Source organism: Salvelinus sp. IW2-2015, linkage group LG33 (assembly GCF_002910315.2).
Source record: "Salvelinus sp. IW2-2015 linkage group LG33, ASM291031v2, whole genome shotgun sequence".
Taxonomy (NCBI): Eukaryota; Metazoa; Chordata; class Actinopteri; order Salmoniformes; family Salmonidae; genus Salvelinus; species Salvelinus sp. IW2-2015.
This window is the reverse complement of record NC_036872.1, coordinates 9,358,580-9,375,321: the sequence shown is the minus strand read 5'-3', so window position 1 is coordinate 9,375,321 and position 16,742 is coordinate 9,358,580. Positions and strand designations below refer to the sequence as shown.

The 16,742-nt window shown below is 45.3% G+C and overlaps 1 protein-coding gene and 1 non-coding gene across 2 annotated transcripts; both read left to right on the top strand.

Moving 5' to 3' along the window:
* Positions 1-422: 422 nt before the first annotated feature.
* On the top strand, positions 423-494 carry trnah-gug (transfer RNA histidin (anticodon GUG)). Its single transcript has one exon. It is a non-coding gene; the product is annotated as a tRNA-His (tRNA).
* A 909-nt stretch (positions 495-1,403) lies between these two features.
* Positions 1,404-16,742, top strand: LOC111958231 (kinesin-like protein KIF24). The gene is made up of 11 exons (XM_023979446.2): positions 1,404-2,359; positions 2,592-2,754; positions 6,041-6,138; positions 9,813-10,049; positions 12,420-12,507; positions 12,678-12,799; positions 13,268-13,373; positions 13,479-13,550; positions 13,720-13,829; positions 13,953-16,084; positions 16,274-16,742. Exons 1-11 carry the CDS (start codon positions 1,623-1,625, stop codon positions 16,378-16,380), a joined length of 3,972 nt encoding a protein of 1,323 aa, XP_023835214.1. The 5' UTR covers positions 1,404-1,622; the 3' UTR covers positions 16,381-16,742.

The window sequence follows — 16,742 nt, the reverse complement described above, 5'->3', positions numbered from 1 at the left end:
CTTTGTGCTGTTGTCTGTGCCCAATAAAGTTTGTACCATGTTTTGTGTTGCTACCATGTTGTTGTTATGTTGTGTTGCTACCATGCTGTGTTGTCATGTATTGCTGCCTTGCTATGTTGTTGTCTTAGGTCTCTCTTGTAGTTGTGTTGTCTCTCTTGTCGTGATGTGTGTTTTGTCCTATATATATATATATATATGTCATTTATTTATTTATTTATGTTTATTTATAATCCCAGCCCCCGTCCCCGCAGGTCTTTTGTCTTTTGTTAGGCCATCATTGTAAATAAGAATTTGTTCGTAATTGACTTGCCTAGGTAAATAAAGGTAAAAATACAATTTAAAACACGCTGCATTAGCCAGTTTTTTGTCAACGTCACTACAAATACAAATTTCTCCCATAGAGGGGCACGCCCTGGTAGCTCGCCGTGATCGTATAGTGGTTAGTACTCTGCGTTGTGGCCGCAGCAACCCCGGTTCGAATCCGGGTCACGGCATTGCGATACACAATGTCACGGCAAAAGGGCTCTATTTTTAGATGTTTATGAAAGAAACTTAGTCTTCCCTACCAAAAAAATTATCACGTTAACTCTCACAGCTTTTGGCCCACAGCTAATGAACAGCAGACAAAACGCGAGGATCCATGTGAGTGCAGCGCGCCGTACGGAAATGGAATGGTTCCCGATTCGCCAGCAGCCGGCGCACAAAGCAAACTAATTCTGCCTTTTCTGCCTTTCTCAACTCAATGCACATGCAGCAGCAGTATGCTCATTGGTCTGAGTTTACAGCGGGAAGAAATGCGCTAACTCAAACCGTTGTTATGGAGATGCTTTTTGTGTATGGAAACAGTGGGAAGGAGATGTCCACTGTTTAAAAATGTAATGCATACCGGTATGTTAGTTTCTTAGCTTTGATACACGAGACGGAAAGCTCGTTTGGTCAGTTAATCTTCCCGAAGAGGAGACTGACTTCGAAATTCGAACATTGGTGAGTGATGTGGGCACTTTTGGACTAACCTATTTGCTTGGCACCTCACCTTGCTTTGTAAAAACTACAGCCAGCACACTTTCAAGAAGGTTAACTTATATAATGTAGCCAGGTGAGGCGAGAGACAAAATTATTATTTAAATGTTTACAGCATTTTCCTTCCCTGGGTCCTCAACAACATCCCAGTGAATTCCTATTCCAAATTCCACTTGATTTGGTTCAGAGTTTTCATGACAGCTGCCAGAACACTGCAGCTGTCAACATAACTGTAAAGCTATGACAGCTGTTGTTCTGTTGGCTCATCTATATTTATCATATTTGCTACACTGCAATGTGTGACGTAGTGCCACCATCAGCAGTGTCAAGTTTCAGCACCAAAGCATGCAGCACACCCAGCCACAAGAGTAGGCTATCATTCATCAACAAAAAGCACGGAGGAAGGCAAGGTGTAAGCAAGGGAGTTGTCTTGTAATGTGCCACCGGTTTATACATTTGTAGACAAGGCTACTGAAGGTCTATTTGGTTGTGCCGCCTTGGGGACAGCGCGCTCCAACATTAACCAAATGGTATGACCACCGCTCATTCTCTCACAGGGATTGCGCACACATGCCAGAGGTGAGAAGGAACCAGTTGAGGCGATGACATCATGCCTGTACGAGTGCCTGCGCGAAGTCGGGCTTCAGCGTCACTACCCTTGTTTTACCGCCATGGGACTGAGACGCGCTGGACACCTGTCTTTGCTCACCATGGGCGACTACTCGAGCTTGGGGGTCCACAGCATGGGGGACCGTGCCCGGCTGTTCCATCTGGTACAGCTGGTCAAGTCTCTGGAGGAAGAGGAAGAGGAAGAGGAGGACCATGGGGGCCACGATGACGATAGAGTTGTGATAACAAGAAAGACTTTCACTTCAGGCAGCAAAGTCCCCACATGCAGGCAGCTAGATTTTGATGGTGATGGTAGGTCTAGCGAGCCCAAACGCGGATGGCTCAGTGACTATGACAGTCACAGGGGGGCTGGTGTCCACCCCTTCCCGAGCCCGAACACAGGGGTTAAACCCCAACCACGCTGCGACCTCAGCAGAGGGTCACCCATACACAGACCCCAGATCAGTGGGACGCCGAGGAGTAGCTGTCCTCACAAGCAGACTGTCAGACGGACCACAATGCACAGGAGCAACAGCAAAATGACCCATTGTCAGAGCGTCTGCATTTACAAGGAGGGGACGACCATCGGCAGCAGCCCAAGACCTGAGATGCGCCGGGAGGCGGATGGGACATCCAGGAGGACGGATGAGCCCACATACATGTACAAATCGAGGAGAACTCTTGGCTGCAACTATGATCTGCCCCTGAGTAGCCCGGTGTCAACCAGAAAGTAAGTTGTAATTATGTTTCAATTGTGTATAATGCTGTTGTTGTTAATGTATGGGTTACTAGGCTGGTAGTCTCTGGTCTGCTGCTATCTCTCCTTTCATCTGTTTTCCTACTTCTTTTCATTCTCCAAATAACTGCCCCTCACACTTGGTTAGTTGGAAAAGGTAACGCTCTCTTATTAATTTTACTGTTGTTCAAAAGACCTGTAATTTGTGTGTGTGTGTGTGTTGTAGGGAGGTAGGTGAGCAGAGGATCAGTGTGTGTGTGAGGAAGAGGCCCCTGACCTATGCTGAGAACAGGAGAGGGGAGGCAGACGTGGTCACAGCCCATGATGGAGACTCCGTTGTGGTCCATGAGAGCAAAGAGGCAGTGGACCTGACCCGGTACATACTCCAAGTAGGTACCAGGTCCAGTAGAGCCCTGCACAGGCATGAATCTAAAGCCGAGCTTCTACCCATGCTGGTGACGGTCAGGCCCTACCCTACCCAGGCCCGATTGCCTCTGCTAAATTTAAGGCCCGGCCCTGCCCTGCCCGAAACCAGAAATAACTTCCCCCGTTAGTAAATCCATGAGCTGCTCCTCTTTGTCACTCACTCTGTGAGTCTGCATGCGCTCTGCTCATGGCGCTCTGAGTCTAAGTATCCATAGCAATGGCTCCGCTTGGGCTGCTTTGTTCAATGAAGAGACATGAGAGAGCAGTTAGCGGTTAGCTTCTTTTCGTCACTCTAAACTCCGACAAAACTCAATGAGAATTATAATTTTTGGTGAAATAATCTCTCCAGTCTTATATTTGACGAGGTTGAAGCACTTCTGACGCCACGTTATGATCTTAGTCAGATATGACTGTACTGCGCAGCAGAGCACGCGCAAATGGCTCATCTTCAACATTTTATTGATCAATTTAGTGATACCCGAGCCCTACCCGTACCCTAGTTATTGATGAAAAAACAGGTCGGGCTCGGGCTCGGGTTGGGAGGCAGAACTCTAATGTACAGTACACCCAGAGGCTACATCACACAGTCACAGAGGACAGAGTCTAGCAAGACTTGAATATAGCAATGTATACAGTACAGACCGTGAATATACAGTATGTAGGTACAATAAAGGAGACATGTATGTTTGTATATCATACAGATGTAGGATCTTAAATTAGGGCCTTTTTGCTACAGCAGAAAAATTATCCTGCAACAACAGGAAATGTGAATTATTATGTGGATAATAGTTCATTTACATTGATACATTTTTCGTTAGGGTAAGTCAAGTCTGAATTTCAGAAATTACAAACTTTAGAAGCCTTTTTAAAACGCAAATACACTACAAGCTTGCATTTCCTGCTGTGCAGGAACATTCTCAACAACAAAAGACTGATCAAATGAAGATCCTATATCTGTATGTTTGGATGTACTGTGTACATCATCCAGTATTAACCAGTGTTAAGGCTAGGGTTGCACATTTTGGGGAATATTCAGAGGTGGAAACTTTCTGTGGGAATTAACTGCAATATATGGGAATTAACGGAAAAATATGCAAATTAATATGAATACCATTTAAATGTAGAAGTTGTTTTGCATTGGATATATTTACCATATCATATGGAAACAGAAACATAAACCTTTTACCTTATCATAAATAGACATAATTGCAAATGATTAAATCCTTCTAATAGAAATTTAAAAAACTATTTAGTTAAGAATTGAACTTTAATTAAATGAGTTGACTTTTCACATGGGATGATTTCACTGAACAACAAAAGAAAGGGAATATTGAATGATCCCCAATGATCCATTGCATCTCCCAAAAACATTTTCAACATAAATCTGTAAAATGATATTCTAGAAACTAAAGCTTTGGTTGTCTTCCTCTCAGGCTTTCATGTCTTCTCCCTGGACCTCGTCAATGTCCACCTCTTGAACATCAGACTCTGAGGCCTCATCTTTACTGTCACTTTCCAACCTTGTTGAGGATGGCTCGTTGTCAGGCTCAAAAAGCCTAAAATTTGCCCAGATGGCAACCAATTTTTCAACCCTTGTATTGGTCAGCCTGTTGTGTGCTTTGGTGTGTGTGTTCCCAAACAAGGACCAATTGCGCTCTGAGGCGGCTGATGTTGGTGGGATTTGGAGGATGATGGAGGCAACAGGGGAAAGAGCCTCAGATCCACAAAGTCAATTCAACCAGGTGGCTGATGAGATAAGTTGGCACGACTGCCATATTGCATCTCCATCCCAAAGCCCTTGCTTGGAAGTGTACTTCGCCAGACTGCCAAGAACCTTGCCCTCATCCAGGCCAAGGTGGCAAGACACGGTAGTGATGACACCATAGGCCTTGTTGATCTCTGCACCAGACAGGATGCTCTTGCCTAGGTGTCTGGTTAGACTGTAAACTCTCCTTCCAGACTCACATTAAACATCTCCAATCCAAAATTAAATCTAGAATCGGCTTCCTATTTCGCAACAAAGCATCCTTCACTCATGCTGCCAAACATACCCTCGTAAAACTGACCATCCTACCGATCCTCGACTTCGGCGATGTCATTTACAAAATAGCCTCCAACACTCTACTCAACAAATTGGATGCAGTCTATCACAGTGCCATCCGTTTTGTCACCAAAGCCCCATATACTACCCACCACTGCGACCTGTACGCTCTCGTTGGCTGGCCCTCGCTTCATACTCGTCGCCAAACCCACTGGCTCCAGGTCATCTACAAGTCTCTGCTAGGTAAAGCCCCACCTTATCTCAGCTCACTGGTCACCATAGCAGCACCCACCCATAGCACGCGCTCCAGCAGGTATATCTCACTGGTCACCCCCAAAGCCAATTCTTCCTTTGGCCATCTCTCCTTCCAGTTCTCTGCTGCCAATGACTGGAACGAACTGCAAAAATCACTAAAGCTGGAGACTCTTACCTCCCTCACTAGCTTTAAGCACCAGCTCTCAGAGCAGCTCACATATCACTGTACCTGTACATAGCTCATCTGTAAATAGCCCATCCAATCTACCTCATCCCCATACTGTATTTATTTATTTATCTTGCTCCTTTGCACCCCAGTATCTCTACTTGCACATTCATCTTCTGCACATTCTACCATTCCAGTGTTTAATTGCTATATTGTAATTACTTTGCCACCATGGCCTATTTATTGCCTTACCTCCCTTATCCTACCTCATTTGCACATGTTGTATATAGACTTGTCTACTGTATTATTGATTGTATGTTTGTTTATTCCATGTGTAACTCTGTGTTGTTGTATGTGTCGAACTGCTTTGCTTTTTCTTGGCCAGGTCGCAGTTGCAAATGAGAACTTGTTCTCAACTAGCCTACCTGGTTAAATAAAGGTGAAATAAAAAAGTTAAAAAACGTGATGGAAGAATGCACTGTGCATGCAGAGGGTTGTAATTCCATTGAATCGGGGATAGTTTAACCTAGATTTGCCTTATGTGTATCCCACAAAAAAGGTTCACTGTTATAAGCTAACTGTTTTAATGAATTTAAGCAAAATTCCCGAAATTCCAGGGCTTAACTTCCCATGGAAAATTTACGGAAATTTACTGGAATGTTTCCTACCCTTTGCAACCCAAGTTAAGGTACATAAATATTATTCATATAGCTTCAGCCCCCCTGATCCTTGTAACACAGTGTTGATCTGTGTGTGTGTCTGCACTCTTCTCTGGTCCCCTCCACAGCACAGGTTTAATTATGATGAGGTGTTTGGGGAAGAGAGCTCCAATGTGGATGTGTACCTGAAAACAGCCTTTCCGCTGATACAGCATGTTCTCAACGGGTAAGGAACCTTGTGTTGTGTTCATTAGGCTCCAAACAAAAGAAAACGGGGAGGACTCCAATAAGAAAAGTCTGTCGTTGTTAGCCATATTCCCCCCGTGTGTAAGACCTCTGCTGTCACACAATAATGTAACTGCAGAGGAGCAACTAGGTGTTGTTTACTGTAATGTACCCTAAAACAGTTGCGCTCAAACAGGTCGAACAGGTCGAGAGCTTCAAGTTCCTCAGTGTCCATATCACTAAAGAACTACACATTAACACAGTCGTGAAGAGGGCATGGCAACGCCTTTTCCCCCTCAGGAGGCTGGAAAGATTTGGCATTGGCCCTCAGTTCCTCAAAAAGTTCTACAGCTGCACCATTGAGAGCATCTTGACTGGCTGCATCACCACCTGGTATGGCAACTGCTTGGCATCTGAACGCAAGGCGCTACAGAGGGTAGTGCGTACGCCCAGGACACAGGGTTCGCACAAAGTGCTTGAGGTGCTTAAAGTACTTGAATTTGGCACTCTAAAATTCGAGTACTGGAATACCTTAAAAATCTGACATTTTCTCAGGTTGGTACTTGAAAAGTACTTGAATTAAAATGAGAGGAGAACAAATACTGATCAAATATGTTTATGAAAACTATTGGTCTTGCAAATTAATTTCCAGGCAGACTACTGAGTTTTATTGCCTCACGTGTTTCGTGCTGCGGTTGCCAGGCGAGCTCGCTCATTCCACCCTCACTGCCACTCAGCCAGGTAGGTACAGAACTGACTGATTAGGCGCCGCCAAACATCACATCGATAGCTAAACTGCCGGGAAAATGTAGATTCAAACCTGGCTTTTTTGCATATGGAACACTTATGGGCTCTTTTATTTCAGCTCATGAAACATGGGACCAACACATTACATGTTGTGTTTTATATTTTTGTTAAGCATAGTTTACTCACCTTTTTTTTACCACTACATCACTGGACCCAACCAACCCACACCATGTAAGGTGCAAAAGAAATGCGTCAGACTGGGTGAATCGGCCCTTTGTGAATCGGCCCTGAAGAGCCACATGAGGGGGGAAAGACACAACGCTGCATCCTGCACTGGCGACAGTTCTACATTATGTGACTTTTTCTCTGCAGCAACATCCAGAGCTTTTCATTCACAGGGCGCCGGCGATATTCCGCCTTATCAAGCGGCAGCCGTGCTCATGCCCTTCTGGTGGCCGTTCACGTGCCGTTTCCCTCACACAGCCCACCCAGTCATTAAGCTGGAGTTGTGCAGTAATGTGAATAGGAAATGTGTGTTCACCAGTAGGCAAGTCCCAAAACTCTGCTATTCAAATGACAAAATCATCAGTACTGACTTACCGCCTATGTATGTAGTAAATAAGTCGTTTTTTTCTGTTGGCGACTAGAAACAATTGCATAATATGAACTATTAAAAAATGAATGGTCCGTGAATATGACTTGCCACTGCCTGTACGAACCCTGAGTACACCACTGGGGCCGAGCTCTCTGCCATCCAGCACCTCTATACCAGGCGGTGTTAGAGGAAGGCCCTAAAAATTGTCAAAGACTTCAGCCATCCAAGTCACAGACTGTTCTCTCTGCTACCACACAGCAAGTAGTACCTATGACCAAGTCTGGAACCAACAGGACCCTGAACAGCTTCTACCCCCAGGCTATAAGACTGCTAATAGTTAGTTAAATAGTTAAGCAATAGTTACCTGGAATAACTGCACTGACCCTTTTTGCAATAATCTCTTTTGACTCATCACATACGCTGATGTTACTGTTAATTATCTATCCTGTTGCCTAGTCACTTTATTCCGACCTACGTGTACAGTTGAAGTCGGAAGTTTACATACACTTAGGTTGGAGTAATTAAAACTCGTTTTTCAACCACTCCACAAATTTCTTGTTAACAAACTATAGTTTTGGCAAGTCGGTTAGGACATCTACTTTATGCATGACACAAGTGGTTTTTCCAACAATTGTTTACAGACAGATTATTTCACATATAATTCACTGTATCACAATTCCAGTGGGTCAGAGGTTTACATACACTATGTTGACTGTGCCTCCAGAAAATTATGTCATGGCTTTAGAAGCTTCTGATAGACTACTTTACATAATTTGAGTCAATTGGAGGTGTACCCGTGGATGTATATCAAGGCCTGCTTTCAATCAGTGCCTCTTTGCTTGACATTGGGAAAATCAAAAAGAAATAAGCCAGAACCTCAGAAAAAAAATTGTAGACCTCCACAAGTCTGGTTCATCCTTGGGAGCAATTTCCAAATGCCTGAAGGTACCATGTCATCTGTACAAACAATAGTACGCAAGTATAAAACCACGCAGCCCGCCTACCACTCAGGAAGAATACACGTTCTGTCTCTAGAGATGAAGTACTTTGGTCGAAAAGTGCAAATCAATCACAAAACAACAGCAAAGGACCTTGTGAAGATGCTGGAGGAAACAGTACAAAAGTATCTATATCCACCAGTAAAAAGAGTCCTATATCGACATAACCTGAAAGGCGCTCAGCAAGGAAGAAGCACTGCTCAAAACGCCATAAGAAGCCAGACTACGGTTTGCAACTGCACATGGGGACAAAGATCGTACCTTTTGGAGAAATGTCCTCTAGTCTGATGAAAACAAAAATAGAACTGTTTGGCCATAATGACCATTGTTAAGTTTGGAGGAAAAGGGGAGGCTTGCAAACCGAAGAACACCATCCCAACAGTGAAGCACGGGGGGCAGCATCATGTTGTGGGGTGCCTTTGCTGCAGGAGAGATGGTGCACTTACCAAAATGGATTGGCATCATGAGGAGGAAAATTATATGGATATATAAGCAACATCTCAAGACATCAGTCAGGAAGTTAAAGCTCGGTCGCAAAATGGGTCTCCAAATGGACAATGACCCAAGCATTCTTCCAAAGTTGTGAAAATGGCTTAAGGACAAACAAAGTCAAGGTATTGGAGTGACCATCACGAACGAGCTGCTCAATCCATAGAAATGTGTGGGCAGAATCGAACAAAGCGTGTGCGAGCAAGGAGGTCTACAAACCTGACTCKGTTACACCAGCTCTGTCAGGAAGAATAGGCCAAAATTCATGAACTTATTGTAGGAAGCTTGTGGAAGGCTACCCGAAACGTTTGACCCAAGTTAAACAATTTAAAGGCAATGCTACCAAATACTAATTGAGTGTATGTAAACTTCTGACCCACTGGGAATGTGATTAAATAAATAAAAGCTGAAATAAATAATTCTCACTACTATTATTCTGACATTTGACATTCTTAAAATAAAGTGGTGATCCTACCTGACCTAAGACAGGGAATTTTTACTTAGATTACATGTCAGGATTTGTGAAAAACTGAGTTTAAATGTATTTGACTTCAACTGTACATATCTACCTCTGCACATCGACTCAGTACTGGTACCCCGTGTATACAGCCAAGTTATCGTTACTCATTGTGTATTTATTCCTTGTGTTATTATTTGCCTATTTTTCTATTTCTTCTACTATTTCTCAATTTTTTCTCTCTGCATTGTTGGGAAGGGCTAACAAATAAGTAAGCATTTCACTGTTAGTCTACACCTGTTGTTTACGAAGCATGTGACACATGAAATTTGATTTGATTTGAAATGGGATATTGTGTGACCTAGTTCTGTCTGTATGTACGTTGGCAGAGGCAAGGCCACTTGTTTTGCATACGGCCAGACGGGAGCAGGGAAGACACACACCATGCTGGGTTGTCCTCCTCAGAGACAGGGCCTATACGCTCTGGCTGCCAGGGACATATTTACCCAGCTGCACTCCACCCAGGACTGTGGCAACTCTACAGTCCCGTCCCACGTCTATGTCTATGTCAGCTTCTTTGAGATCTACTGTGGCCAGCTCTATGACTTGTTGGACCGTAGAAAACGGTGCGTGTGTGATTGTGTACGTACTCAAGTTCAGGACTGACTTAACTCGACCAGTAGTAGTGACTTTGTTTTCAGAAAATATTTCATAATGTGACACTCTAACTTGGACTCTGACTCGAACACTAGAGACTTGGGACTCGACTCGCACTCAAGGTTTAGTTAATTGACTACATCACTGAACATAACCCTGCTCTCTGATTGGTCCATTCTCGAGGTCGACCGATTATGATTTTTCAACTCTGATACCGATTATTGGAGGACCAAAACAAGCCGATACCGATTAATCGGCCGATTTTTATATAATGACAATTACAACAATACTGAATGAACAATGAACACTTTTATTTTAACTTCATATAATACATAAATAAAATCTATTTAGTCTCAAATAAATAATGAAACATGCTCAATTTGGTTTAAATAATGCAAAAACACAGTGTTGGAGAAGAAAGTAAAAGTGCAATATGTGCCATTTTTAAAAGCTAACGTTTAAGTTCCTTGCTCAGAACATGAGAACATATGAAAGCTGGTGGTTCAATATTCCCAGTTCTTCAATATTCCCAGTTAAGAAGTTTTAGGTTGTAGTTATTATAGGAATTACGTGTCGACTATTTCTCTCTATACCATTTGTATTTCATATACCTTTGACTATTGGATGTTCTTATAGGCACTATAGTATTGCCAGCCTAATCTCAGGAGTTGATAGGCTTGAAGTCATAAACAGAGCTGTGGAAGCAAGTATTGCTAAGAGCTGCTGGCAAACGCAGTAAAGTTTGAATGAATGCTTATGAGCCTGCTGCCGCCTACCACCGCTCAGTCAGACTGCTCTGTCAAATCATAGACTTAATTATAATGTAATAAACACAGAAATACGAGCCATTAATATGGTCAAATCAGGAAACTATAATTTCGAAAACAAAACATTTATTCTTTCTGTCACGATCATGTGGAGGAGAGACGGACCAAAACGCAGCATGAGGAAAATAAGCCATCTTCTTTTAATTAAATGAACGAAGATGAACATAAAACGAAAACACTATACAAACAACCAAAACAACAAACGATCGTGAAGCTAAATAACGTAGTACACACACACAGGCTACAAACGTTCTACATAGACAATTCCCCACAACAAACTAAAGCCTATGGCTACCTTAAATATGGCTCCCAATCAGAGACAACAGAAACCAGCTGTCTCTAATTGGGAACCCATTCAGGCAACCATAGACTTTCCTAGACAACTACACACAACATAGACACAGCTAGACAACTATACTAAACATAAAGCCAACTACTCTAAATAAACCCCCTAAACCTTACAATCACCCTGGACACTACAAAACCCACATAAATACCCATGTCACACCCTGACCTAACTAAAATAATAAAGAAAACAAAGAATACTAAGGCCAGGGCGTGACACTTTCAGTGAAATACGGAACAGTTCCGTATTTTATCGTACGGGCGGCAACCCTAAGTGTAAATATTGCTGTTACATTGCACAACCTTCAATGTTATGTCATAATTATGTAAAATTCTGGCAAATTAGTTTGCAACGAGCCAGGCGGCCCAAATTGTTGCATATGCCCTGACTGCGTGCAATGAACGCAAGCGAAGTGACACAATTTCCCTAGTTAATATTGCCTGCTAACATGAATTTCTTTTAACTAAATATGCAGGTTTAAAAAATATATACTTCTGTGTATTGATTTTAAGAAAGGCATTGATATTTATGGTTAGGTACATTCGTGCAACGATTGTGCTTTTTTCGCAAATGCGCTTTTGTTAAATCATCCCCCGTTTGGCGAAGAAGGCTGTGATTCGATGATAAATTAACAGGCACCACATTGATTATATGCAATGCAGGACAAGCTAGTTAACCTAGTAATATCATCAACCATGTGTATGTAGTTAACTAGTGATTATGTGAAGATTGATTGTTTTTTATACGATAAGTTTAATGCTAGCTAGCAACTTACCTTGGCTCCTTGCTACACTTGCATAACAGATGGTCAGCCTGCCACGCAGTTTCCTCGTGGAATGCAATGTAATCGGCCATAGTCGGCGTCCAAAAATGCAGATTACCGATTGTTATGAAAACTTGAAATCGGACCTAATTAATCGGCCTGCCGATTAATCGGTCGACCTCTAGTCCCTTCACAATGACATGGTCATAACCATGCTCTCTGATTGGTCCCTTCATAATAACACTGAACCAGTTGAACCACAACCACTCAGTGAACCACTCAATGAACCACGGAACCAGTGAACTACTCAGTGAACCACTCAATGAACCACCCAATGAAATAAGTGAACCAGTAAACCTCTGATTGGTCTCTTTATAATGACACCTGTGTCTTCTCTATGAAGCTTGTTTGCAAGGGAGGATGGGCACCAAGTGGTTCAGATAGCAGGGCTAAGAGAGGTCAAAGTGGACTCTGTCAACTCATTGCTGGAGGTGAGACTTTTATCCCTCTCTTCTCATTCTTCCTATTCTCGTCTGTTTTACCTCCCTGCCTTGCTGTTTTAATTTATTTCCCTTCTCCATTCCATCCTCCTTTCATCGCTTCTCCTGCCTCCACCCCTCCTCATTTATCCTCCCCACCTTCTCCTCTCTCCATCCTCCAGGTGATTTTGTTGGGTACAGGGGAGCGCACCCAGGGGGTGAGTGGAGTCAACCCTGTGTCGTCCCGTTCCCACGCTCTGCTCCAGATACAGCTCAGAGACTCTGGCCATCGGGCCACTGGCAGGTCAGTGTCACGTTATAATAAGTTATAGGACAAATTCGACAAATTAGTTCCAGGTAGCAAAACTCATTTCAATATTTTTGTTTTGAGAGTGATATATAGAAAATGATAAACCAGGTATATGTGGAGTTTGCACATTGCATTTCAGACACTTTTTTTTTTTAATGACTTTTTCAAGATTAGGACATTTTATAATCTAAAATAAAACACATATTCAGCAATATACCTGAGATTGAATGTGTTATTTGTGTGTGTGTGTGTGTGTGTGTGTGTGTGTGTGTGTGTGTGTGTGTGTGTGTGTGTGTGTGTGTGGTGTGTGTGTGTGTGGTGTGTGTGTGTGTGTGTGTGTGTGTGTGTGGTGTTGTGTGTGTGGTGTGTGTGTGTGTGTAATTCAGTAGCTTTGTAACATAGTTTATGTGACATTGAATTAAAAGTAATCGGACCAGATGTATCCCACACTGTGTTGTGTAGGATGTCATTTGTGGATCTGGCTGGGAGTGAGAGAGCAGCAGACTCCAGAGACCCAGACAGACTGAGTCGCATGGAGGGGGCGGAGATCAACCAGAGTCTACTGGCAGTGAGCGCAACACACACACAATAGGATACAATACAATACTTTATTGTTCATTTTCACACACACATAAAATGGGGTTGCTGTTAACATGTAGCCTATTTGTTTCAGCTGAAAGAATGTATCCGTTCTCTCGACCAAGAGCAGTCACACACACCGTTCAGGCAGAGCAAGCTCACGCAGGTAAAGAATCCCACACACGCATTGCAAACGTTCCCGGGTTCAACTCTCAACAACACATCTGAGCAACTCCACACCAGGCTTGTGCTTCAACTGTGTTGTCCACAGGGAATGATAGAACTTGGGTCAGTACCACTTTGTTCAAACTCTGTTTACCTTGTTGTCTGTATAGGTTTTGAAGGACTCCTTTGTTGGTGATTCAAAGACATGTATGATTGCAAACGTTTCCCCCAGTCACCTAGCAACCAAACACACACTCAATACGCTGAGATACGCTGACCGGTGAGTGTTACGTATTACGTAGGTCATATAAGAGCACACACTCCGACTCAACAGTTTTGACGACATTGTTTAGTTGGTCAATGACATTGGCCTGTGATATATCATGTCCTATTGGCTCTACAGGGTGAAGGAGCTGAGGGGGGGAGGGGGGAGAAGACGGCCCACAGTCACCCCGTCCCCATCCCCGGAACATGATCAGACTAGAGGCCGTGGTACTAGTGCCAGCAGGGGGAAAAGTCCCCCAGAAAGGGTGAAGTTGGGGGGACACAGGGAGGCCCCAAATGTGACTGGCACCCCTGCCAGGAGGTTAGCCCCAGGGGGAGCTCTGCTCTGCTCCACACCAAAGGGCCAGGGGGCGGGGGAGGGCTTTGGGAGGGGGAGAGAAGACCTCTGTTTGGAGCACACCACACCTATGAGGGGCTCACTGGGCCAGGGACTTTGGAGGCGCAGGAGGAGTGAGGGAGTGGGAGAGAGGGAGAGGAAGCAGGATAGCGAGAAGGAGGTGGAAAAGAAAGGGCACAGAAAGGAACGTGAGAAGACAGATGATTCCAACACGGAACAGGACCATGGGGTGGCTCGGGTGATGAGACAACGAATGGGAGAGGGGAGGACAACCCTTTGGGAAATACCCAGAGAAGGAAGAGCCACTACAAGCCAGATGGCCATAGGTAAGAGGGCAGCTGCTGCTTCCTGCCTCAGAGGAGTAGAGAGGCAGACGACTACTACGAGTAAAGGAGCGGGAGAGGGCAGGAGATGGATAGAGCAGGACCGAATTGTGGGGGAGAGGGAGAGAGAGAAGACGGCTGAGGGACAGAGAGAGTTAGGAGAGGGCAGGGAGAGAGATAGGAGGACTTGTACAGAATGGGAAAGGGAGAGAGAAACTGAGACGCCAAGGGAGCGGGAGAGCGAGAAGGAAAGAGAGAGGCATTTGAGAAGATACCACCAGCAGCTGCAGCAGATGCAGTGGCTCCAGCAGCCTCTGCCTGCCTCTCCGTCTGTCTACCGTGGTCTGGAGGAGCTGCTGGCTGGGTACAGGGCCACTGCTGGGGCCGGGGGAGACCACCTCCCGCTCCGGGGGGAAGGGACTGCAGGGGTCACAGTGGAGGCAAAGGGGAAGGGACAGAGTCACCTCTCTAACAACATGTCTCAGAGCCACTGCCACAATGGCGATAATGATGTTGAGGAAGGAGATTATGGTATTGGAGAGCACATCCTCGAGTGTCTCGTCCCCGGGGCTGGATCCGTGCTGTCTACCATCAGCAGGCTGGATGACCGAGGGACAGGAGGAGGAGGAGTGGAAAGAGGGACTGGGGATGAATGGGGGTCACCCAAGGAGGAGGAGAGGAGAGGGAGATGGGCATTGCCGGAGTGTAGAGTGGTCGAGTCAGAAGAGGGCGGCAGGTGGACAGGGGCTGTGTTGCGTCTTGGGGAGGAGGAACGGTTACCATCTAGCCTCCGCGGGGCATTTGAGAAGAGGGGGTGGGCAGGGGAACACAAGGAGAGAGGAGAAGAGGACATGCTGCTAGAGGCTGAATGGAGCACAGAGGAGGAAGGAGAGGTTGCCGTTAATGACTTCACCCGCGACTCCACAGACAGCAACAGTGACAACGACAGCTTTTACCGACACTGCAGCCAGCACGCTCCGGCCGAGAGGCCCCTCTCTCCACCCCCGCACCCAGCCAAGCTCAACGACCTGTCCCTGGAGTCCAAGCACATCAACCAGAGCTCCAGTGGCCTGTGCCTACACTTCCAAAATGTCCCCATTTGCCCCTGCCAGCAGGGAGTACCACTGAGCCCCAGAGAGAGGACAGCGCTACCAGGTGCTGAGCTGCTACGTCAGATAGACCCTGCCACCCCCCTTCTGTCCTTTGTGCAGATGGGGAGGGGAGCAGCGGTTGGCACCACAAGGCTTCCCCCTGAGAGCCAAAATAATTCTGGATTTGTGGCTCAAATGCCCCCTTCTTCACCACCACACTGTGAGTCCTCGGGCGATTCATCTAGATGCACCATGGACCCCCTCTCACTTTCCTTGCTTCAAGTAGACTGGCTGGCAGCCACAGACTCCTTCCTCTGCCAGCAGGTACCACACAGCACCTACTCCCCTTCCCTCCTGCCTAGGGAAGGTGGAAAGGGAAAAGGGGTGGTGAACGGTGGCCAGTCTCTAGTACCCACTCTAGTGATAGATGGGAAGAGTGGTGAAGGCCACATGGATCAGAGGAGATCCAAGATGGACGCTGCTCCTCTCTGGAGAATGGGTGAGTCACATACACAAGTTTGTGCAATGCTTTTCCCCCCCGCATTGTTTACTTAATATCCCTGTAAATACTTGCCACCTTCTCATTGACATTGTTCATTTGTGAGAATTGCGGTTTTGTTAGGGGATTGCGTGTAAAAAAAAATATTTAAAAAAGGTTGAATTCTCTTGTGTTGTCTGTTCTGTCCAGCTATGACCAAACCATCTGCCCCTGTGGTCTCCCTGGTGTCTGTCCAAGACCAAAGAGGAATCCTGAAAACCCCAGCCCAGTTAGGGAGGGAGGTCCTAGGCTCCTGAGACTCTACCTGTCCCCCTGGCCCTTCTCCACACTTCCACTCACCACACAACCGCACTGTATCCAATACACACACAACCAACTTCTCCCAAGGCCCAGTCCAGCCCAACACACAAACATCACACCCTCTGCCTTCCACTCATATACCACAACGTACACATAAGCCTCCCATCACGACTAAACACACATTTCAGGATACACCCAACTCCTCCATCCCTAGTGTACAAATTCTCCAACAAATGATCAACCCCGTACAATTTAACATTTTGCAGGACCAATCTCAGTCGCCCAGTTCAAACAGTCCTCCTAATCGCCACACTCCATGCCATCTCAGCGGTTCAAGCAGTCCAGACGTTCCAAACGG